Raw genomic sequence first — 25,912 nt, 5'->3', positions numbered from 1 at the left:
ATTCAATTACTTACCACTTAAATCTCTCTCCAAAAATTTCACAAAAAATATCTACTTAATTTTCTTAAGTTGTTTTCTATACTTAAAAATAGACCCCAACTGTACTTCCTGAACAAGACCACAACATTTAATCCACCAGAAACAACCTGGTCCTTATAAAATCTTTTCGGTTTAAGTTTTGTGCACCATTAATATATAAAATATTTTATATTATTAGATAATTTAATCTGTTATTGCAGGTTAGCTAATTATTTATATAAAAATTAAAAAAAAATGAAAAAAAAATAATTATTACCTGCAACAGCAAGTCAAGTTTACTCGATATGTGGAATATTTTATACACCAACAGTACACAAAATTTAAATTCAATTTTTTTTCCATTTTCTACACAAAACAATTCAAGAACCCAAAACTAATGGATGATCGCAAAAAATTAAATACAACTTAAATTTGTATTTCACTTTTTTTACTTTTATTTTTTGATAAAAGTTCAAAACATAACTTCAATTTTTCTTCACAGACAAGCGCAGTTTTAACTCCAAAAAATTATGATTTCCTTGGCCAAAAGTCTAAGAATCTGTTTCAATTTATATGATTCACTTTTTCTTTTAGTTCGTTTAAAAAAAAGAAATTGATATATTTATCTGAAAGGCAATTTGATGTACTAAAGTTTTTATTATAAAAAGGATTGGAAAAAAAAAATCGAACCACAATAGAACAACTTGGTCTCGCATTTTTTATAAGACGTTGTTTTCACGACTTGAATCAATAACCTTCTGATCACAATTCTATATTTAGTGTACTAATTTAAGTTCAAAATATTCACTCCTTCTGTTCTATTTTAGTTGCACACATTACATTTTATATGATAATTAAAAAATCATAATTAAATGATAATTTTTTATGCATTTGACCATGAGAATTTTTCCATTTTTTCCTAAAAGTAATATTTCACTTTAATGAAAAAAAGTAAAATAAAATAATATTTGATCATAAAAATTATTTTACTTTAGCAAAAATTATTTTTAAAAAAATTATTTCTATTTCTATTTTTTTTAAAAAAATAATTTTAATCTATATTTATAGTCAACGAGTCTTGGCCAAACAGTGTAGTATCTACTTTCTTGGACCCCACTTGTTCTTCTTCCTCCTCCACAACATAAATCCCCCATGAAACATCTTACTCCTTTCCTCATTTATAAATAAATATATTTTTCAATTTTCCCAGTAATAAACCATACAACAACACACACACACAAAAAAAAAAATTAAAAAAAATGGAGGTTCTTCAGAAAAATTCCACCGACTTAGCAGATTTTTTTTGGTTTCTATGTCGGCGTTACCTATATAAATCTCCCTTAAACCCCTTTCTTCATTTTATCACTCACCCTTTTTATAATTTGCCTTTTTTCATCCATAAAACTATAAATTTTACTATAAAGTTTCTATCTTTGATGCAAGAAAACTATAAATTTTCAATCTTTTGAGCTGAAAAACCCATAAATTTTCACTCTTTCGGTCCAAAAAAGCTTAAGATTTTCAATTTTTTGTCCAAGAAAACTATAAAGTTTCAATCTTTGAGCTAAAAAAACCCATAAATTTTCACTCTTTTGGTCCAAAAAAGCTTAAAATTTTCAATTTTTGATCCAAGAAAACTATAAAGTTTCAATCTTTTGAGCTAAAAAAACCATAGTTTTTCACTCTTTTGGTCCCAAAAAGCTTAATATTTTCAATTTTTGATTCAAGAAAACTATAAAGTTTCAATCTTTAAGCTAAAAATCATAAATTTTCACTCTTTTGGTCCAAAAAAGCTTAATAGTTTCAATTTTTGATGCAAGAAAACTATAAAGTTCCAATCTTTGAGCCCAAAAAACCATAAATTTTCAATCTTTTGATTAAAAAAAAAAACTATAAATTTTCACTCTTTTGGTCCAAAAAAGCTTTAGATTTTCCATCTTTGGTCCAAAAAAGCTTAAGATATTCAATTTTTAATCCAAGAAAACTATAAAGTTTCAATCTTTGATCAATTTTATCGAACACCCTTTTCTAAATTTTCCATCTTTGGTTCAAAAAACTACAAATCTTGAAAAATAAAAAGGAAAAAAAAAATCATATGAACCCATTTGATAAAAGTCAAGAATCTAATACAAGTACAAATACACTGCCTTTTTCAACTGAAATGGAGTTCGAATTTGCTGCATTTCCACTCCCTTCTGCAGACCCTTTAATCAGTTTTGAATCTTTTTCCAACCCTTTAAGTCAATCAACTAAGGAAGAAGTATTGAGTGTGCCACAGCCTATGGAATGTTTACATGGGACACAAATTCCACCATTTTTATCAAAAACTTTTGATTTGGTTGATGACCCTTTATTGGATAGTGTTATTGGTTGGAGTAACAATGGTGAAAGCTTTGTTGTTTGGGATCCAGTGGAGTTTTCAAGATTGGTTCTTCCTAGGAATTTCAAGCACAGCAATTTCTCAAGCTTTGTTCGACAGCTTAATACATATGTGGGTATCACTTTAGCACACTTAGCCAAAAACAAATAACAAGTGAGGCTAATGTGTTACTCCTCTTCGTCTCAATTTATGTGGTACTTTTATGAATTTCGAGGTTCATTTGAGTTTACTTTATGTTTTCTTTATACTCCTTCCGTTCGCTTTTACTAATAAGAAAATAATGATTGATAGAGTGAGTTTACGATATGGTCCATATTTATTGCCCCTTACTACATTTTTCAAGGCCAACTCAATGCTAAGTAGTAATATAAGTTAAGGGTATAGTAGGAATATTTCTTTTGTTTTTTCGTTATTTGTTAAAAATGACAAGTAAAATAGAAATCAAATTATGAAATTAGTGGCAAGTAAAAAAGCGAACGGAGGGAGTATCTTGAACTTTCATTTATTATGACTTACTTATAGTACTGATATGTAAATGTTATTTACAAAAACTTAGTGGGCGTTTAACCATGTTTCATTGTGAAATTTGAAGAATGTAGTTTTTGTTATCAAAGTGAAAAATGATATTTGAAAAATTGGATTTATGTTTGGAGATGTTTTTTAATTTTTTTGAGTGATTTGGAGTGAAAAAAAGTGAAAATAGCTTTGTATTTTTTTTCAAGCTCTTGAAATTTTGAATTTTCCTGGGAAAAAATTGAAAATTTCATGGCTAAATGCCCACATTCCATGTCCAAATTCACGGTCGAAATTAAAGGTTCAACTCTCGAAATTCGAACTATGCCACATAAATTGGGACGAAGGGAGTAAGTCTCTAGTTATTCAACTCTTGCCTCCCCTCTTTTTGTGATTTTTTTTCTTGTATGTAATTCCTGTTGTAGATTTTCATGTATTTTTATCCTTTTCCCCTCTTTTTTCTGTATTTGTTTTGATCTTATGTTGCTGATGTAATTTAACAGTAGTTTGTTTTGCTCTTGTGCTGCTGATGTAATGTAAAGACGATGTTGTTTTAGGATGCAAATGTAAATAGTTTTTTCGCATTGTAAACAATATGGGCTGCTGCAATTGTAAATAAACATTAGAGAACGTTTTTTTTTTCCGATAGCTCGTTGTTTTTTGTACCTTGTGTAAACGATGTCTTTGAGATCCTTAAGTGGATATTAAAGTGGTTGATTCTTAAGGAAAATGATAAAGAGGTGCGCTGTTCGTGAATGGGCTTGTAGATAAAGCTCTCTGCATTGATGCATCTGCTGAATTTGGGAGGTTCATCAAATTCTGCAGGTAGAGTTCTAAGGTTCCGATTAAACAGAAATTGTTTAAGCTTTCCGTAGTTTATATGGCTTTACTGCAAAGATCGACTAATTGTGTATTTCTACTTTTCTAGTGTAATGCAGCTCGTGGAACTCATGAAAATTTGACAGCTAGCATCTGGTTTTGTGTGAAAATTTCATTTTGTTATATGAATCATGACTTATTGTGATATTGTATGCGTGATGGTTTCTACAATTTTCGTTTCTGAAATACTTTTGGGCAACTTTATTCAGGGATTTCGCAAAATCGATGCTGACAAGTGGGAGTTCGCGAATGAAGGGTTCTTGAGAGGGAAGAAGCATTTGTTGAAGAACATACAGAGGCGGAAATCACATCAGGCTGGGAGTTCTTTGGGATCATCGGCTGAAGCGGGGAAAGCTACAGTAGATGAGATAGAGAAACTCAAGAAGGAGAGGAGTTTGATGATGCAGGAAGTCGTTGAATTGCAGCAGCAGCAGCGTGGGACGGTTCAACAAATGGAATCTGTTAATGAAAAGCTTGTGGCCGCAGAACAGAAACAGAAGCAGATGGTTTCATTCTTGGCGAAGGTGTTTCAGAATCCCACATTTTTTGGCCGTATTCGGCAGATGAAGGAGCAAGGAGAAATTACTTCTTCAAGAACAATGAGGAAATTCATTAAACATCAGCCACATGATTCGAGTAGAGAGGAGTCATCCATGGAAGGGCAGATAGTCAAGTACAGGCCTGATTTTCAAGACCTTGCTACATCCTTTGAGAGCCCGCCCTTCAATCCAGTCGTTGATCAACAACTTCCAGAAACTGTTGCATCTGAGGGACTGACGACAGCCCATGGATTTCTCAAAAATCCAGATCGGGTTGTAGAAGGAGCTTCAGGCTTTAACCCCGATGGCTCTCATTTCAAAGGGAAGAATGTAGTTAGTCCTCAATTAGAGGTTATGCCTGAGTACTTCTCTTTTCCAGAGGAGTTGGAGGAGGAGAGGAACGTTTCAGGATTTTCACCAGGTATCGAAAGTATGATGAAAGAAGAGGAAGTTTGGAGCATGGGTTTTGAAGCCAGTGCCGGCATGTCAAGTACCGGCACCGAGTTATGGGGTGGTCTTGGCAACTATGTCCCAGACTTTGGTGTTAGCTCTGGTTTGTCTGATTTGTGGGATCTAGATCCCTTGCTGGCTGCTGGAGGTTCTGGTGTCGATAAGTGGCCAGATGATGAGTCTCCTTTTGGTCAGTCTGAGAACCAAGTCAACCAGCCTAAGAGTGATGATAGTTTTTAGGGAAGAGTTCCCTTCGGCCTTCGTATGCCTTTGGGATACTAGCCATAGTTTAGTCGATGGGACATAATATTGAATGAGTGATTATAATATTTTTAGTTGATATTTACTTTTGACTGATTCTTTTCTTTTATTCTCCCTGGTCTGCTAATTGTGCTAAAATGTTGCATATTTGATGGCATAATCTGTAGTTTCCTGCTAACATATACTCTTTTAAGTTGTGAAATGTGCAGGTTTGCAGTGCTCGAGGTTGTGTATGGGACTTATGTTGAGAATTCGGGACTAGAATGACATTGCTCGCTCGAGCCTTTCTCGGTAAGGAGACCTTATGGTGACTTGTCATATGATTGCTTGATGAATTGTTACTTTACCTGAATTCTTTTACACGAAGCTATTAACAAGCGTACATGGTGTATAATTTTTGATTGTTACCTTGAGTTTTATTTTTATCTCAAAAGCTTAGCTCACGAGGGCACTATTCTCCAAGACTACAACCCATTTCCTCAACCAATGTACAAATAGTATTAGAGTCGGACCTATTTCAATTCTTGGTTTATCCGATGTTAGACCCCATGGGAGTTTCTTCCAAGTTTGGGTTATTCAGATACATAAGTTCAATAGGTATGAAACCTCGAGGTTAGACTGAACCCCGAAGGATTTGGAAGTTCAACGGGAGACTAAGAGGAAGTGAGTTGAGTGATGGAGGAGGAAGATGAAGTCACGGCTCTTATACCAAGATACATTCGTGTATTGCCTGTATCTTTTCCTATATTATCTGTTCGTTTCCTCGTTCAAATCATACATCCAAAAAATCAGCGCTAATGTTATGATTCACAGCGCGCTTTCCTTTCAGGGACATGTTGAAGACAACATCTTTTGCTGATCAAGTGAGGGGTTGATGTCGATCCCATCTGTGTCGTGTTGAGTATGTTCACCTCTTTGAAGTGTTTCATGCTTAAATAGCTTACATAACTAGTGTCTACATTTTTGAACCCTTAAAATTTTGTGTTATTCTTTTCTTTCGGTGCAACAATCGTTATCAAATGATTGAACAACCGGGAGCAATTCACTTCTTTTGTATCTTGTACCCTCAGGCCTTAACCAAACCAGCTCTTTTCGTGGAACCTCTGCCTAGGTAAGCAGTGATGTATCGGAAACAACTAACAAGTCCTGCTCATGGGCTTAGCTCAAGTGGCTAAGGTTGAGGGATGATCGAGACTCGCATCATGTGAACTAAGCCTGATATTTAAGTGGAGAAAGGTAGCGGGATGGGCCCATTACCCCGAGTTTCGAAGGTTGTGGTTGTGCCCCAGACCCATTTTTCGGTCGTAAAGGAAGATCCTGCTCAATGGTTTGGATTTTCCTGTCTTATTTTTGATTTTGTATGTGTACGAAGTTTTTCAGGGGCAATCCGTTTAATATTTTGTATTTTGTATTTTGTATTATGTAATAACTGAATAGGCAATCCCAGCCAACCATTTGAGATTTATCTCTGGCATATATTTTTTGATATATGCCAGGAAAATAAATTGAATGTACTTGCAAGCATTTTGTTGTAATTGGTGTGAAAAAGAAAAAATACTTACTGGGAGAGAGGTGATTAGACAAGACATGACATGAAACACTTGCAATTTCGAGGGCATGATCGTAGATGGGAGAATTGAGGGTTAGAGTTGAAGTTTAGTAGTTAGCCGAGCATTGTCTAGTTTCTGTATCAGTATTGTTATTATTGCTCTTCTAATTTTTCTTTACTTTATTATTACATTTTTTTTTCGTTTTGGCTACCGTACTATTTGCTATGGTTCTCTTTTCTTCTCTATTATGTTCTGTTTCAATACTTGATTTTGATATGCTTTATTTGAGTCACTCTTATCGGAAACCACCTCTTTACCTTCACAAGGTAGAGGTAAAACTGCATACCCACTAACTCTCTTCCGACTTTACTTGTGAAATTATATTGGATATGTTGTTTTGTTATTGTGAAAAAAAATATTATCATCCAAAAGGTACTTCAAAGTTTCTTTCATAATAGTATTATCATCCCAAGTGGTTGTATGATTCACATGTTGGTAATGTTATACAACATTGTGTTTTAACTATTCATAAGGCATGTGAATTGTATATCTGAAGCTTGCAGGTATACAACATACCTAACCATGGCATTGTAATCTTTTATCGCGCAAAGTCTATAAACTAACGCGACAACATACCCCACGTATCCCACAAGTGAGGTCGGGATTTGGGGTTGGGGTGAAGATAGGATATGCATAAACCATCCAATGTAATTACGCGACAACATACCCTGTGTATCCCTACGTAAACTATCCAATGTAATTCCACAAGCGAAATCCCTAAGGGAGAAACACAGCATATGAAACAAAAGCTACGTGCATGTGAAAGCACATACTATAAGACAACTTCCCATACAAATTCTTACACATACAAAATCATGAACTGTTATTGCTTGGCATTAACAAAATCACATGGCTGAACAATATTTCCAAGGAGGAAGCATACAAGCCAATTGCAAATGGTCTTCTGGGGGAAGTTGCAGAAGTGGAAGCTTGAATTTGTTTGGAGAAAAAAAGAAAAATACCGGCTCTAGACGGGCATTCTGAACTACTATGTACAGAACAAAAGCCTGCAGAAAAGCACGTTGAAGGTAGAGATCAAACTTCAGTAGCCTGAACAGAAAGTTGTATATCATGTAGTTGCTACAAAGCTAAGTTGCTCGGACTCTTTGAAAATGACGAGGTGCGTGTTGGATCCTTCAAAAGTAGTGGTTTCGGAGGATCTGACACGGGTGTGGCAACATATTTGGAGAGTCCGAGCAACTTAGGCTACGAGCTCATATACCATCAAAAGAAACAACAAAGAAGCTAAGAGGCGACTCCTCTTTGAGATATAGTCGCTACGATCACCCAAAGGTTAAAGTAAAGACTACCATTACAGCAGCCCAAGCCACATATCCATACGAATCATTTCTCTATCGTTTTGAAATTAAAAAAAAAAATTGTGAATTATTTCCCTATCTATGTAATATAAAGGAAAGTTCCATTCTTCCTCGCTACGAATAGTGGAATAAATGACATAGAGTTGAAAAGAATGAAGTCTATTAATAAACAAATCCAATAAAGCCTTGTTTTATAAGAAATTCCTATGTGATTTCTAATCGGGAAAGATTAACCACAATTAAAATCCGCAATAACATCTCAAGGGGATGGTACCAATGGAACATGTAGGAGTAATAGGTGCACCGACTTAAATTTGGAGTAAAATGTGGGCTCACAAGGTAAGTGTAAGATTTAGCTGAATGAAGGAGATACACGAACCTGAAGTAAGCGAAGATTTGTTCCTCCCAGAACATGATTAAGAAAGAATGCCAAATATGTGCAGAAATGATACATCTATTACAAGCATTCACGAAAGCAACTGCATGTCCGTACGACCTCATTGAGGAGGTGCTACAGGAGGTTTAATTAGTGGTCTCAGCATATCCATGATTGCAGCAAAGGAGGGACGTTTCCATGGTTCTCTGCAACATTATCACAAGTAACTTAACGAGCACGTCAAAGCAAACCAAAAGTCCATATGACTGAACTATGGAAGAACATAAGCAATATACTTGGCCCAGCAAGCCTCAATAATGCTTGCCACTTGAGGAGTCACGTCACGTGGAATTTCGAGTCTTCTCCCCTTGAAGCCAACAGCTGCTACAACCTACAGGTTCAGATGCATTTAACCAATACAGAATTCGCAAGAATCGATATACATCCCCCTCTTATCTCATCTCTTAATGATGCAAGTACCAATAAATTGGATTATTCTCCATCCCCTGGTACGAGTCATAACAAACATAGAAGGAAAAAGAAATGACTTGAATCAACTCCCAACACAAAATTGAATGGCTCCAGATGCAGCCCATTGTTCATTCTTTACACTAAATTAAGTAGTGCAACATAAAGGTCCTGCTTTTGCTTTACAGTAAACACAGTGCTCGGTATTCCGTGGATGAGCCATTTTAGATTTAAGAGGAATAAAATGACTCCTTGTGCAACTAATGTCAAATTGGAGTGTTTCCATCCCCGGTAAGAGCCTTCGTACAACAATTCATTTGCACCTTTCAATAGATAGCTTTACGTAATTTCACCTATACACAGTTATTCCTCTGGACTGCATTCACAAACATCAGGATTTCTACCTTAAATCCCCCCGCTGGACAATAGAACATAAAGATCAGAAATACAAACCTGTGCTGGGTTCAAAGTAACCCAAGGTTGTTGCCATGTTGTCAGCTCCCACAAAATGACACCAAAGCTGTATACATCAGATTTCTCATTTGATGGTTCATCACGGAGAACTTCAGGTGCCATCCATTCCGGCTATCACAAGAAGAATCAGATAATTTTTTTCATTGATGAAGTCAAGTGCCAAAGAATAAAGCATATGTTGAATCAAGAACTTACAGTCCCAGCAGCCGACTTTGATGAGAGAAATGTGTTCGCTTTTAAACGAGAAAGACCAAAATCACAGACCTGACGAAGACATCAGACGGGTGAGGGACGTGCAACATCTTTGCATAAAGAGAGAGCTTTAATAAATATACGAGTACAGAATATGCAATAAACATCTTAACAGAACTCAATTATTTATCATAAACAACTTTGAGTAAGACTTGTTCCAGAATGCAGTAGAGTCAGTAGAGTCCGATTGTAAATCTGAGATTGGATTGAGACCTCTGTTTAGACCACTACTCTGGCAGTGCAAATCTAGAACTATATCAATAGAAAAAAGATGGATTGCACCGTTACATGTGCCGTAGAGGTTATTACTCTCACCTTCACTGTGTATTTTCTGTCAACCAAAAGATTTGGAGATTTTAAATCTCTATGAACAATAGGAGGATTGCGCTTATGTAGATAATTCATCCCCTTTGCCTGCACAAGATGATCGAAATTAGCCCCAGATTTAATAAAATAAAATGAGGCGGAGTAGGAAAGCATCCATACCACATCGTACGCCATAGACAACCGACGCCTTTCATCCAAAACCTCCTTAGCACCGGGTTTATGAATAAGTCTATATAAGCTACCTCTGAAATACATTGCAACACGGGCACAGTCAGCTAAACTGAAAAATCAAAAGCCCAATTATTTGTAGGGTTTTACCAGGATAATACCTTGATAAATATTCTGTAACTATGGACAAGTTTGGTCGCTGAGTAACAGCACCCATAAAAAGCACAATGTTTGGATGTCGCAACCGCTTCATGATTGCAACCTAAACAAACCGAAAGGAAAGCCAAATAAGTGGAGTTGGTCAAGGGAGAACTGATGATAAAATTGGCATCCACCCATCCTCATTTTAATACACCCTTTCCACTCTTTCATTCAGTTTGTTTATCAATAGTTGAGGAGTAGAGAAATCAGAGTAACCTCCCGCAAAAATTCCTTGAATCGCTCTGCATGAAAATCTTGTTCCATGAGAATCTTCACAGCAACATCCTAAAACAAGTGCAAACTTCCATCAGCATGCAATTATGAAGGAATAAAACCAGAGAGAGTAATTGAGAAAGATATATCTCAATTTTTGACAATTACTAACCAAAAAAAGAAGAAAAAGAGTGGGATGAACAGATAAATCAACAGCTTTTGTTCAAGAAGTGGATAACGCCAGAAACAAAATAGAAATAAGCAAATGCCCAAATATTTTAAATACATTACACTGAATAAATGCCTCTCCGAAGTGCTAAATAAGTTAACAGATATAACCCAAATGAATATCAAGAACACAGAATTAAAAGAAGGATATCTTACAGAGCCATTCCAATCAGCACGGTGAACGGTACCAAAAGACCCTGAGATACAACAAACAGCTTTAGGTACATGAGAAGAAGATATTATGATACTATAGCATCCCAATATCACTAACACGTAATGAAACGACCATAGCACGAGACTTAAAAGGAGGATACATATGATAGCAGGTAAGGATTACCTGCCCCAATCCTCTCCTTTAGAACAAGATCTTCCCAGGGAATATCAAAATCTTCTATATCAAGGTCAAGTTCTCTACTTGCTTTAGCGGGAACAAGCTGACTTCCTCCCTCAAGAAATCTCATATCATTCCCTATATCTCTAGGAGCCATGTCCCTGTCCATGTTCATTGAGCTTAAGATATTTTGAGGATTACGTATACCAGTAATTTGACGGTCTTTGTCATGACCCCTTCTCCTATTTGGAGGCACAGGTGACTCAGAAATTTCATCAAGGTTACTTGGACCAGGAACTGCCCTTTTTCTCTCTGTGTTATTTTGGTCAGTTTGTCCTGCATCTCCATCAACAGCAGCTCCTGTGACAAACAATATTAATTAAGAACCTTGGAACATGTTTGGGTATAAAATTTAACAACAGATCAAGGGAATTAGTTTGTCAAGATAATCATATTTTATTTGCTTGGGAAGAGGAAAGACTCTAGATAGACATGCCAAAAGTAACTAAGATCAGAAAAACTCCCATCTTCAGGACAAGGCGACAACTGTTAATTGACTTCTCTAAGTATATTATAAAGTCTAGTTTGTGAAAGAAATGAAAAAACAATAACATTAGAAAGTCATTTTTTCAAGAAATTCTGAATCAGTTTCAACATCTTACTAACCATAAAACTACTCGTACCCACGGGACGCCATTATTGTTCAGTAAGTTTCTAAAACCATCTCCATTACGTAGGTTTGTTTATGTAATGGCACCCCATAGAGTGAATAAAGTCATGAAACCAGTTGTCAAGAATGCCCTTCAAAAATAAGCCAAATAAGTACAACCAAAACTTTTAGGGAAATTCTAATATCTTAAATACTGATAAGATTGCCATTTTCTAGTATATGTTTAGAGAAATCAAGGGTAACCCTTCAGATCCGAAGTAAAAAGAGTTCAAACTTTTTTTTATGAACAAGGTAAAGAAGGGTTAATTTAACACAGGGAAATAGGAGATTTCTTCTTGGCTAGGGACCGAGCAACATCAGTCTGAAGCCATTATAAAATTATGCGTGAACTGAACATCTCTCATCACATCATCTCAGAGTCTTAGCTTAACATCGGGAAAACAACCAAAATAACCATCGAAGATGTATTTGTTCATGCAAGCAGGTAGGATTTAGAGGATAACCTGCTGAAGAATCCTCAAACACAAGATTAAGTGATTGACAATCCGAGAAATACTGTTTGGCAAGTGACCTGTAATCAGTTGTTGGTTCAACTTCTCTGAATCTCGGAAATCGCAATGGTGAAGAAATTGAGATAGAAGATGGGCCGTTGAGCGAGGAATCTGGTTCACATAAACATCCAGGGCTCCCAATTAAATCAACCAGGTACTCCCTGAATGGTGAAGAGTGAAATGTCAAGATTGTGTAATCCTTAACAGTCAATAGAAACAGCATATATCTGTGTACAGAAAAACTAACACTAGCGTTTTTTTTTACAAGGACCAACATTTTTTCATGTCAAATCCAGTTAAAAGTTCCACAGGAAAATAATCCTGTTGTTCGCTACACAATATGCCTTGAATATCAAATTTTATTTGCCTATACCTTTTTCCATTTAATTTCTTCTTCTCCACATTTTAGGGCCGAGCAGAAGAAAGGAGGACACCTCTTTGCAATTGAATCACGAACTTCAGAATCTATTATATTACAAGTGTATAAGGTATTCCTTTAACAATGCTGATATTAAGATTCCCATCACAACTCCTATATTCTCCTCCTTGGATCCAAAAAGAATGGCACCATTAATATTTGGAGGAGCCGAACAACCTTTTCTTTGACTACGATTCATGTAATCTTTTTTTGAAACAATTTTAGCTATTAAAATATTTTATATATAATACTCTTGTGCAGTCTCTAGATGTGTAAGTTTTCTTTAGAAACCATTCAAAAATTCATATCTGAATTCATATTGAATGTAGTGATCCACATACTCCAAGCACCGCTGTTCCTTTTTGCACTGAGGCTGCAGTAGTTTGTATCTAAAACATGAAATAAATATGGTTTTTCCAAAAAAAAAAAACACTAGGAGTAGCAGCTACCAGGGCGAAGGAAAAACTTAAGTTGGTACTAACATAGGTCACGAACTAGACATAGTCATACAGTGATTGATCTTTACAAATGTCTTGCAGCATGAATGCAGAAAGACCAGCCAAAATATAAGAAACATCGTCATTATCATTTTTCCAGATCTGAATATTTTGAAGCATCGTTTCTACACATATACCAGCTCTATACATTTCAAAAGAAAGCATAAAACAGAAAGATTAAGAAATATAGAAGTTGACCATATTATGCACTGATACGAGGTAAGATTTAGGCAACACAATCAAAGTTCATATATATTGCACATGAATATTAGAGTACGGAAGTGAAAATTGATTATTGCAAACAAAATATGTAGAATGGTTTTTGAAACAAATGAAGTCGGAATATCAATTTCCATCTATCATAGCTTTAAACTTTTAAACAAACATGGCTAACAAAATAGAAGATATTTAGCATTAAGGTGTTTGTTGGTCAAAATTTGTTGGTCAAAGTGGGCTTCTCATTACCCTTTTCCCTAAATATGCAAGTTTGGATATGAACTAAACGAAAACACCATAGATCATTTACAATTTGGATTTGTACCTGTCAAGTCCAAATCGAACAAGACACGAGGAAGCGTCAGCTCTGTTACAATATTTACATCCTTTGGCAATGCGACATGGTAAATCAATGACGTCAGCTAGCACCTGCAACAATCATGTGAAATTCATGATAACACATCAACCTTCCACAGGTCCGCCAAAACTAAAAGAATCCTAATTGAATGTAGATTTACTCTTGAGGACAGAAAAAACAACAATTTGCGAAAAAAACATTATTTTATTTAAAAGAACACCATTCATCAGATACTGATCTGAAAATTCCTGCGTAAGTATATCTTGAAACTAAAACAGAAAATTTAATATCAGTATATCACATCTAGAACATACTTTAAATAGCAAAGCTCGATGCCTACAAAGGCCAATAGACAGGCTACCAATGGGAAGCACCGTGGATCCTAGACAATCCTTCAGGTCATCACTGGACTCCTTCCACAAAGGAACCAACTCATCTTCTCCGGCAGAAGCTGCGCCCCTTATAAAGCAAATAAAACCTAATTATAAAAAGGAGAAAATGCACAAAGATTGATTGATCGGAGTTCCTAATAAGAAGTTTCTGGTACTCACCCCATATGATTGCAGACCAGGTTAGCGAGCTGATCAACTACTTCTTTTGGTGTGATGCAACTAGGCGAGAGATTATGGATCCGATTCTGTAGTTCTTTCAAGCTAGGATCGGTACGCCGATCAATCAAAATCACTTCGACTGATGGTACTACAGAGGGATCAACAGCTCTCAATGATTCAATAGATGGAATGCGGGCATTTTCTTGTAGATCTGAGCAGACAATCCAGACATACGGATCCATTCCACGAATCAAGTAGAATCCATCAGGCACTTTGTCAAAGTACGACAAGCATCCATTTACCTGGTACAGAACAAAGATTCAAAGCAGAAAATGGCGTTCAGCGAAAATCTGGGGAAGTTTGGGAAGAATGATCTACGCGACCATCGAAAGAAAGATCATAAGAACATAAGCAAATAACATAAAAAATAGTATCCACAAGCAGGGTAAATTCTGCTTGACTGGAAAGAATGACAAGATTCAAAATAACCACTGAAGATAGTTATCAAGTCATTCCTATTGGCACCGAAACACAATATAAATGCTGATCTTGGCTAATTCTCAAGAAAAACAAAGGTGGAAGGTCAGAAAAAACATAAACCCCCGATTCTTGAGATAACTAATCTCCCAATATCTCCACTACACAGAAACTCAAGCAAGATACCGTGTAATCAAATATATAGGACGTTGTCATATGCCCTACTATTTTAGTGATTATTTTATCAGCTAGAGCTATAGATGTATATTGGTTACTTTAACAAATGTCCACTCGCTACTAATTTTTCAATTAATATAATTGGCTAAAAAATAAATCAGTATATGTGAAAAGAGAACTTCTAATGATGAAATGATGAGCTAATCCCTTCATCTTCCTTCTATGCCTCATAGCGCTCATGTTCCTAACAACAATGGCACATGACACAAAACAAATAGCGTAAATGATTCTATTAATGTTGCAAGGTTTCATGTATTGGTCGTATACCAAAACGAAAAGAACCGCCACCAATAAGGTTACATGAAGCAGGAACGCAACTTTCCTCATTATTTTCTTTCCCATACATGCTTCAATTCATATCTCCAATATTTAAAATAAAATTTTAAAAAAAAAAAAAAAAAAAAACACCTCCGAGAAGAAAGAAAATTGTACCAAAAGGAGCCAAATGAATACACTCAGGTAACCTTTTTTTCACCAATAAAACATAGTGAGAGCTCCTCGGTGAGGCTTCTAAATCAATACCTAGGTCCTTCGTCTCTATTCTTAATTCCGCAAGAAAGAGTCTAGTATTGGCAAATAGATTTTACTAGGACTATCCACGAGAATCGGCTTATGAGATACTATTAATGAACTTAGCAAACAAGGCATAAGCAATGTATCAAATCCCGATTGCTTGTCAATTTTTAATTCCAATCGAAACGGCACGTTCTTCTCTAACCCAAGTGAGGCCTAGCAGTCAATAAAATTGAAATCCATTTAATACCAATCGCCTCACATATGGCCCACTTAAAGGGGAACTGCTCCCTACCAGAAGTTTCTCTATTCTAGAACTCGAAGTCGAGATCTCTAATTAAGGGTAGAGAGATGTTCTTCTCTATTATTACAAGCATCTCCCGGGTTTTTTTGCTTTGATAGGTAGAGAAGGTCCTCCTTACCTTATCATGAAAAACGTGAAGTCATCAATGTGTTAACTTCTACCTCGTTTTTTTTTTTTTGATAACCGTGGGGTTCGGGCCAGTCTTCGCGCACCTTGACTAGATCCACGGAATACCTGTCACCTCCCACCAGCATCAGATACCAGATGACTCTGTCCACCAAAGCTAGGACAGATGGGAAGAATCACCTAGTGTTTTTGTCTCCACTAGGATTTGAACCTGAGACCTCGGGTTCTCAACCCACTTTATTGACCACAAGGCCACAACCTTGGGTACTACTTCCACCTCGTTATTACATATGTTTGTTGCGATGACACCTGTGAATTCGCTACCAACTACTTCTATTATATGCTATCAACATTTTGGTCTAGATTCAAGGTCAAACGTTAAGCCTATGGTTAGTAGATATTTGGCATTCGTAGGATGACAACAATATTTATATTTTTCAATAGTTAATGGTTGTTTCTTTGTTCGGCATTTAGTTTTGACTTGAAGAAAGAAATTGAATGTTCTAATCTTTATGATAGAGCCACTAATATGAACATTTAAGTTAGTAAATAACTTATAGAGTCCTAAAAGGAAAGTTAAACTACTTATTTACAATTCTACTTTCATCATCTTAAATTTCAAAGGGTAAAAAGGAGCTACAAACTCAACATGCTCTTACTTGATATGGTGAAAATTCACATTTTTACTCACTTCAATATTTTGTAAAAACTAGGCATTCCACTTCCCATAAAGGTAATAATGTTATATTCCACTTCTTCTGTCCTAATTTAACCACAAAGTAAAAGGCGGCTTTTAACTAAGCATGTTCGCAATTGATGTGTAATAATCCACAAGTTCTACTCTCAATTCAGTCCATGACAAATTAACTAGACATGCAAATAGTAAGCTAGTTTTTAGAACACGGCGAATTGAAGTGGCAGCAGGGACACCACTAATTCCTTATTGATGTAATCATTAGGATACATGTCGTGTTGTGGAAAGCTAAAATCAAAAACTCAATCTTCCATTCCAAATAATTGACCTTGTTTCAAGAGATTCCGCGACAATTTTACTTTAAAAATGACTCACCCTTTTTTTAGGAAAAAAAGATGACTCGACTTGATTAAAAAGACTCTCAATATCTTTTTCTTATAAATATTGTATTATGTTAAACTTTGAAGTTATGTTCCAATGTATTCATTATTTTTGATATTATATTGACATGTGATCCAATAGAAGCTGCCCCATGGTTAAGTAGGACGATGATTCTCATTCTTGTTTCATGAGTTGATAACAACCTTGCATATTAGGTGATGTTATCGAGTTTATTAATAAAAGGAGAATATTATTTTACTTCCATTCAAGGGAATAACGTTTCACTTCCAATCCAAAAAATTCTATAAATAAATTTAAAAACAATGTGTCGTTCTTCTGATTTAGACTATGCGGAACCTGAACCACAAACAAACCAAGAAAGAATGGAAAGAGGACACTTTCTGAGAACCACTTCGGCTTCACTCTGAAGCATTCTACATCAGAAGTCATCCATCTTGTGAGGAAACAAAAGGAGGAAGAGGGACTTACATTTGATGTTCACTGACCTAGAGAAGGCATACGATGAAGTCCCAAGGTAGGTCCTTCAGAGATGCTTGAAGGCTAGAGGTACCTATGGCATACACTGGGGCAATTAAGGACATGTATGATGAAGTCAAGAACCCTGTAAGGATAGTGAAAGGAGACTCAGAGCACTTTACAGTCGTGATGGGGTTGGACGGGGGATCATTCCTGAGTTTGTTTCTATTTGCATTGATGATAAATATATAGCAGAGTCATATCCAAGGTGAGGTACTACGGTGTATATTACTGCATATAACATAGTACTGATTGATGAAACTCAGGGCGAAGTTGACGCTAGGCTAGAGGTTTGGAGACAAAAATTGGATTCTAAAGGTTCATATAGAGCGGGACCAAGACAGAATATTTGGAGTGCAAGTTCATGTAGGAGCCTGGCGTGGAAATAAGGTTTCGTACATAATTCATCCCCAAGAAAGAAAGTTCCAGGTATCTTGGATCTTTAATCCAAGGAAATAGGGAGATCGGTGATGATTTCACACATCATATCGAAGAAAGATGGACGAAATGAAGGCTCGCCTCCGGAGTTTTGTGAGATAAGAAGGTAACACTCAAACTTAAAGGCAAATTCTACAGAGTGGTGGTTAGGCCATCCATGTTGTAGTGGGCTAAGTGTTAGCTAGTTAAGAACACTCATGTTCAGAAAATGGGGGTTGCAAAATTGAGGATGTTAAAGTGAATGTGTGCACATACTAGGAATGATAAGATTAGGAATGAGGGCATCCGAGACAAGGTAGGAGTAGCCTCCATGGTGGACAAGACAAGGGAAAGCGAGGATAAGATGGTTTGGACATATGAACAAGCTCTAGTTAGGAGGCATGAGAAGGTTGACAAAGGTGGGTTCAAGGAAAGATAGACAAGTTATAGTGCATCTTCAGCTCACCGAGGACATGACTTAGATGAAAAGACTTGGAGGTCACGGATTAAGGTAGAAGGTCAATGGATAATTATGCGTTGTCTCGCTTTTTGCATGTTCGGCTTGGTGGTAGTTTGGCGCCCCGTACTTGTTTCTCCTTTAATACCAGTAGTTTGGTGGCGCTTGTTTCTCCTTTAATACCAGTACTTGGTGGTAGTATCGTTGCCGATTGTGATTAGTGTTTTGGTTATTGCACTACTTTGTTGTTGTTACTGTTTCTTTTTGTATATGCACTATGTGATGCTTCCACTAGTACTTTACATTACACAATTTTCACCTAAGTTGCTCGGACTAGGGTGCGGGTGTCCGATACGGGTACGAATCTAGAGGTCAGATCCTTCACGATTTTAATTTAAAGATTCGGAGATATGGATCTAGGGATGGATACAGGTGCGGGGATTCCGCAAAAAATAATTTAAACATCTAAAAATAGAATTGTAAAACATAAATTATGAGATGTCACGTGGAAAACTTGAGGAGAAAATATTGTTCAAGAAGAAAATCCTGAAAGGAGATAAAAGGTAAAGCATTAACATAGAAATTTCTATATATAAGGTATTCCATTTTCTTCGATTCCACGTTAGCTTTTGTTTTGACTAAAGAATTTCTTAAATCTGTCCGGACTTTCCTAGTCAATTTTGGTCAAAGTACCCAAAATTGGTTGACCAGATCGGATACGGATCCCACACCCACACCCACACCCATGTCGTGTCGACACGGGTGCGGCACCGAAAGTAAAGAGTCTGAGTATCTTAGATTTTCACAAGGTGTTAATGAAAATCTTTTGCTTATTGATTAAAAAACATGTTATTCATTGTGTGAATGAAATATTTTGCTTACTAACTTAAAAGAAAACACATTTATGGAAATGGAGAACAATTAAAGAGAACAGATTAAAGTTTCTCTTTTGAAGAAGTGGATGAGATTTTGGATAGGCGAAAAAAGAAAGGGTTTTTATTTTAGCATCGAAAGAGTAGATGAGATTGTTTGTTTGTTGTATTGCATCTAATACATAAATATTCATTTCCTTTTCGGGTGTCCATTGCCTAGGCTCCTACTGTGGATTAATTCAAGTCTAATGACATACATTTTAAGATTACAATTTTGATCACTTCTCTTATTCTAAACCTAGAAGTTGCATGCTCCAAGCTTATATTAATTGATAGGTTGGCCTAGTAACAATGTTTGCGGGAATGTCAGGGTAAAATGGTGTAAAATCTAGACAAAATAAGATAATAGAAGAAAACGGAAAGAAAGATTGTTTGTTGCCCCAGATGAATATGCAAAAGATGTTGAAGGTCACAAATCACATTTAAAACAATGCGACAAACCTTTGTGTTCCTTTTCAGTGAAGAATTATAGAGTCGGTCAACGATATTTTGAATGAAACACTTTTCACATTCATGTCGCACTTAAGTAGTGATAAAAGAATACTAAATACAAAATGAAGGTTTGAAAAGAATCCATTCCATATTGATGTTGCATTATATATTGAGAAAGAAAACTGACATACACGCTTACACAAAGAAACTTCGAATTTCTTTGAGAAAAATAAAAGCTGGGCATCCGCTGTTTATCGGCTACAACACTTCCAGAGTAGCTTAAGATGTTAGAAAACCTCAAAGAGACTAAAAGCATGAATTTCGTTCTTGAACTCCACATTACTTGACGCATTAGTCTCGACATACTCTAATATTCAGGAAAATGAAAATACCGGATGCAGTACTAATAGAAGCTACTCATCTCTTGGAGTTGTGAAAGGGTCTTGTAGTTAAAATATATCATAACTGTTAAAGTGCACTTCATTTGAAGAAGCACGATCATTTGTCGATTCTTTGGTGTGACGGGATATGTTTTTCATGAAAATATCACCTTACATGGTAAAAATGTTTACTCGGTAAGTAGTTTCGCAGGAAATAAGAAGATGACTTCCCTAACTCTGAGCGGGAGTTATTTTCCCTCTTACTCCACACCAGTGGCAGAGCTAGAAATTTTAGGAAGGGTGTTCAATAAAATAGGAGCTCGTTCAAAAATGCTAAAAAGGTAAAAATATTTAGCAGACGCTGGGATTCGAGAACCCATACACGCAATGCCCTTGGCCTTTGATGATCACCTTCTACCACTGAGCTATTTCTTTCAGATTTGTCAAGGGTGTTCATCACATGATAGTTAACCAAATAAAGCAGCATTTTACTTATATATAGAATGTAATTTTCCGATGAAGGGTGTTCGCCTGAACACCCTTAATAGGCTATAGCTCCGCCCCTGCTCCACACTAATACATTCCTTTCAACCTTTAATACTCAGAAGTATCACAAAAGCACTACCATAATACCCTATAGTCCACTTTTTGCAATTAATCTATGGATGTTTTTGGTATGGTCGTTGGTTAAAAAATTTGAAAAATATTTTCCTGAGGAAAACAAGCTCCTAGAAAAAAAAAAAAAAAAGGGGAAATGACTTTCTTATGAAAGTAGAAAAAACAAGTGGCATTGTCTCACCCCACCCTCACAACCTCCCACTCCACCACCAACCGCACCCTGTACCCAACCCTACACCCCACACCACCCCAACACCCTACCCCACTCAGCCATCATCAGAGTTTCGTATTAGATATATACAAATGCTTCTAGAATAGTATTTTTTTATATGCATACCGAACATGAGAAAATAAGTGAAAAAACTATTAGTTTTCCTATGAAATTTTCGCTTTGAAGAACATCTCCTCCCTACCGAACACACACTTGTGTCACCTACATTTATACCAACGCAAACATCCCTAGTTGATCCACGGAAACATTTTCCTCCACACCGGAAACATTTGTACTCTAAATCAATTCTTGGTTTTTCTATGTACAATGCTAATTGTTCAAACCATTCCTTATGCATAATAAGCACACATTTCCCTCGGTTGCAGCTTAAATTCATAATGGAATTAAAGCAACAAAAGCGTACCCACTGTGATCCCACAAGTGGAGTATGGAGAAGTTACAATGTATGCAGACCTTACCACTACCTCATAGAGATAGAGAGGCTGAGAGGTTGTTTCCAATAGACCCTCAGCTTAAATAAAGCTTAGAAATTTCTAAAAAAAATTATCAATTCAACAAAAAAAAATTAGCAATTTGTACAATGCTAATTGTTCAACACATTCCTTCAGCATAACAGGCACACATTTCCCTCTTTTGCAGCTAAATTCATAGTGAGATTAATGCAACAACGACATACCCAATGCAATCCCACAAGTGGGGTATGGGGAGGATAGACCGTACGCAGACCTTACCTCGGCCTCTTAGAGATAGAGAGGCTCAGAGGTTGTTTCCGATAGACCCAATTGGACTGATACAAGTGACACACAAAAAAATTATAGACATGGAAGAAAAAAAGATCAACACAAAACAATAACCCAGCCATACCCAGAATCGATGGGAAAGAGTCTCGACTGAAGCAGCTGAAACACGCATCTCCTATATTGCAGCTAAACTCATAATGGGATTAATGCAACAACAACATACTCAATATAATCCCACAAATGGAGTTTAGGGAAGTTAAAGTATACACAAACCTTACCTCTACCTCGTAGAGATAAAAGAGTTTGTTTCCAACAGACCCTCAGCTTAAACAAACACAATGGGATTATTGCAAATGACATCCATACAAACAAAAATATAGACATCAACCATACCCAAAATCGATGAGAAAGTGTCTCGACTGAAGCAGATGAAGCTGAAGCACGCGATGCAGATTCATCAGGCACAGGATCCAAGAAGTTCGGATCATCAGCACAGGTTGCTTCAGCAGAAAGCCTTAAAGCCAAAGCTAACTGCAACTGATAACTCTCCTCAGTCTGCTGTGCCCAGCTCTTCGAAGACGAACCGCCACACAAATTACTTTCCACTTGCTTAATCCTCAATTCAACCCCACCAAGACCACCTCCTCCACCTCCACCTCCACCTCCACCACCATGCGTAGTGACTTCCACTGTCGATAATGATGACGGTAAATAATACTCACCAGAGATCGAACTCTCACCAAAACTACTCCCACTTGATTGCCTTTGTAATCCAATCGAACCTGGAAATGCCGCCATTGCTGCCGCCGCCGCAGCACTCCCACCACCGATCCGATTTGGATCCCAATCATAAACTCTATCAGCTCCTCTACCTCTATTATTATTGTGACCATCAGAATTACCAGACTCATAACTAGCTCCGCCCACTCCTCCTCCGTATTTAGGAGGAGGAAGGGAAAGGAAATTATCATCAGGTACTTGACTTAACAAAGTATAATTTGAATTTGATCGTCTACCAAGCATTTCCATATCAAATAAAATTTTATCAATTCAACAAAGATAGAAAAATCGCCATAAAATAAAACATAGTATATATATGAACAATTTTCTGTCACTAGAATATTTATTTTTTTCTCTTCTCTACTTTGTTCTTTCTTCTGTGTACTTTGTTGAATAAGAAGAGCAAGAGAGAGAAAAAAATCAAATGGGGGGATGTTTTTGTTTACTCGTAATATTCCTGGAATTTTCGGCTTTAAGTTGCTACTTTGACTTAATTATATTTATTTCCCTTATACTTTATAGTTCTTTCAAAATGATCCCGATAGTTTCAAGAATTACTCTTAGGACTTATTTGGTTATAAGAGAATTATTATTCTTCGTTTTTGATTTAGTAGATCGAGCGTTGTGTAGTTTCTCGTTTTCATTATTGTATGATTGTTGTATTGTATTATTTTTTTGCTGCTACTCTTTAGGACTTGTTTAGTCGTAGAAATTACTCCTTTCATTTATGTATTATTTTTATGGTTTTATCTTGATATGAAATTTTAAAAATTAAAGAATATTTGTGAATTTTATCCTTTTAAACTTGAAATGTAGAATGTATTAAAATGGTGTTTAGTCGTGTGATTTTCAACATATCATTATGTAAATTACATTAATATCCCTTCTTCTTATTTTTTTTTCTTAAATCAATGCTTAGGGCATGTTTAGATTAGTTGATTGTAAATTTTATGTGTTGAAAGTATTGAAATTGATTTTATAAATAGATAAATTAGATAGACTCAGAGTGTATTTTCAAAAACAAGTGGATGTGTTTAAAATATGTAATAAAAATTAGAAGGATTAGCCTTTGTTGTAAAGAATTTAATATAAGATTGTTTGTAGGTGATACGGTGGATTTTGATTTGTTGTGAAGAATTCAAAGGAGTTTGCTGTAATTTTGGACTGGCTTTTATTTGTTTTTTTGCCTTTCTACTTATTATAGAAAATACAATGGCTTTTTGTTGTTTAGGATGCAGAGGAACGGTTACAAGAGGTAAAGAAGAAATTTTGAATCTTTTGACATGTGTTGTTAACTAAAAAATATATGATAATGAATATAAAATAATACATGTTATGCTACTTGCCTGAAGCGTTTATTTCAAACTCATCAACTTACTATGATTAAGTAATGCGATGAATTTAATAATATACAGTAAACAATGCTCAAGTAAATAAACAAACACATGTCATGCATTTGTAGATTTCACAACGTAAATTGGTAGTTTTCTTATAATAAATTAATTCAAATTTATGTTCCGTTATGCCAATAGAGAAAAGTATTATGTCACATACTCAAAACTTTTAATTAAGAATAAGCTTATCATATCCATTCTATTATAATTTTTGATTGTTTTCAATAATTAGGTATGAGTAATTGTTAGATGGAATAACTTTTAATGAATATAAATGACCAAAAGAAGATGTTTTTGTGTATCAATATGAAATTCCATTATATGAAAAAAAGATAATCAGAAAATTTTAAGAAATATATAATTAGAACATAACTTCAAAGTTTAACATAGTATAATATTTACAAGACAAATCAATATCCAAGGCAATATTGTTAGATTGTATAGATTAGTAAATACACAAGGATTAGAATTAATATCTTTTGTCTTAGAAAAGGTAATAATCATTAACCTACTTGTTTATAATTTGTTACGTTTAATATCAAGATAAAAGATAAATAGATGTATTATAATTTAATTATACTGATTTGTGACATTATGATCTTATAAGAACTTAAGGCATTTATCATGTGTATTGACAAGACAAAAAATATTTATAAATCAATTTGATCAACTTATAATAAACTTGACAAAACTCTCGACTTAGTATCGCCACATAAATTGAGGACAAATAAAGTAAAATACACAGAATTGAGTGTAATTTTAGAAACAATTGGATGTATTTTGAATTATGAAAAAAAATAGAAGGATTAGTCTTTATTGGAAGGAGTTTCATATAAGATTGTTTGCAGGTGAAACAGTGGATCTTGATTTGTTGTGATGAATTCAAAGTAATTTATTGGTAATTTTGGACTGACTTTTTTTTTTTTTTTACCCTTTTACTTATTTTTTAATAAATAATGTTTTTTTGTGTTACATCCAGAGAACGGTTACAAGAGGTGTGAAGAAATTTTAGATTTTTGACACGCAATAATAAGTACAAAACATGTGATGATAAACATAAAATAATTTTTTAATACTTTTGATACCAGGGGCGGATGTTAAGGATTGTATACTAGTTCACAAAAATCCAATCTAAAGGTCATTTAGTTCAAAGACACACATAGTAATGCAAAGATGACAATTAATAAACATTTATTCATGTCGGATGTTCATATCAAACTAATTCAACTTACTATGATTAAGTAAATTAATGGCATTCACTAATAAATCGTGGTTAAGTAATAAAAGTAACAATATGACATGCAACAATTAATTTTACGTACGAAATCAGTGATTATAATCTATTTTTGTAATCTAAATTCACGTCGCTTGACATTCAATAAAGAAAAAAATATTCTTTCTCATATTTAAAATTCAAAATTTCTAATTAAAAATAAACTGATCATATTTATCTATTCATAATTCTCAATTGTCTTTATTAGTAGATCATGTACAGCTGTTAGATGGTACAGTGTTGAGTGAAAATAAATGAGCAAATTTTGTGTAGCAATACGAAATTTCCTCACATACCTCATGGTAATATTCAATGCAATTTCCCTTAATTGCTTTGATAGTCAAAAAGTTACAACTAACACATTGTTAAATTGTTTAGACTAAAGAGGTCTTTTGGTACACACATGCAATAGATTATTTTGGAAAAAAAATTACTTTCACATGGAATAAAATAATTTCATGCTAGATTTATCATATTTAAAACTATGTTTGGTACGTATTACATTTGCATCATGTTTGGTTATTGGCATAAATATTCTTTATAGAATTTTATATCATCAATTAAGCATGATATAAATTTAATATCAAATTTAATCATGTGATATTTTACCTTATTTGGTGTACCAAACCACCATAGATTAACGTGGATGATAATTAATATCTTTTGCCCCATAACTTTTTATGGGCAGTTAATTATATTTATGAGTGGGGTAAGAAAAAA

General features: G+C 35.1%; 2 protein-coding genes across 10 annotated transcripts; one reads left to right on the top strand and one right to left on the bottom strand.

Moving 5' to 3' along the window:
• The first annotated feature begins 1,139 nt into the window (after positions 1-1,139).
• Positions 1,140-6,815, top strand: LOC107843194 (heat stress transcription factor A-3). 8 transcript variants are annotated; one of them, XR_007044373.1, is made up of 4 exons: positions 1,140-2,509; positions 4,000-5,331; positions 5,870-5,941; positions 6,152-6,815. XR_007044373.1 is itself a non-coding variant. In XM_047395983.1 (2 exons), exons 1-2 carry the CDS (start codon positions 2,114-2,116, stop codon positions 5,017-5,019), a joined length of 1,416 nt encoding a protein of 471 aa, XP_047251939.1. In that variant the 5' UTR covers positions 1,140-2,113; the 3' UTR covers positions 5,020-6,815. The 8 variants fall into 8 exon arrangements, 1 of the variants encoding a protein (XP_047251939.1); XR_007044371.1 differs by having other exon boundaries at positions 6,111-6,815; XR_007044372.1 differs by lacking the exon at positions 5,870-5,941 and having other exon boundaries at positions 6,111-6,815.
• Positions 6,816-6,942: 127 nt separating this feature from the next.
• LOC107843193 (serine/threonine-protein kinase CTR1) lies at positions 6,943-22,969 on the bottom strand. Of its 2 annotated transcripts, XM_016687407.2 has the most exons (16): positions 22,139-22,968; positions 14,269-14,570; positions 14,032-14,176; positions 13,685-13,788; positions 12,181-12,389; positions 11,014-11,367; positions 10,833-10,873; positions 10,452-10,520; positions 10,196-10,296; positions 10,026-10,110; positions 9,855-9,953; positions 9,483-9,551; positions 9,267-9,398; positions 8,642-8,736; positions 8,349-8,551; positions 7,281-7,657 (listed from the first exon to the last, which is right to left on the bottom strand). In XM_016687407.2, the coding sequence occupies exons 1-15, from the start codon at positions 22,772-22,774 to the stop codon at positions 8,467-8,469; spliced, it is 2,526 nt and encodes an 841-aa protein (XP_016542893.2). In that variant the 5' UTR covers positions 22,775-22,968; the 3' UTR covers positions 7,281-7,657; positions 8,349-8,466. The 2 variants fall into 2 exon arrangements, with proteins under 2 accessions (XP_047251938.1, XP_016542893.2); XM_047395982.1 differs by lacking the exons at positions 7,281-7,657; positions 8,349-8,551; positions 8,642-8,736; positions 9,267-9,398; positions 9,483-9,551 and adding an exon at positions 6,943-6,954 and having other exon boundaries at positions 9,771-9,953; positions 22,139-22,969.
• Positions 22,970-25,912: the final 2,943 nt, after the last annotated feature.

Source organism: Capsicum annuum, chromosome 9, assembly GCF_002878395.1.
Source record: "Capsicum annuum cultivar UCD-10X-F1 chromosome 9, UCD10Xv1.1, whole genome shotgun sequence".
NCBI lineage: Eukaryota > Viridiplantae > Streptophyta > Magnoliopsida > Solanales > Solanaceae > Capsicum > Capsicum annuum.
This window is presented reverse-complemented; position numbering and strand designations above follow the sequence as displayed.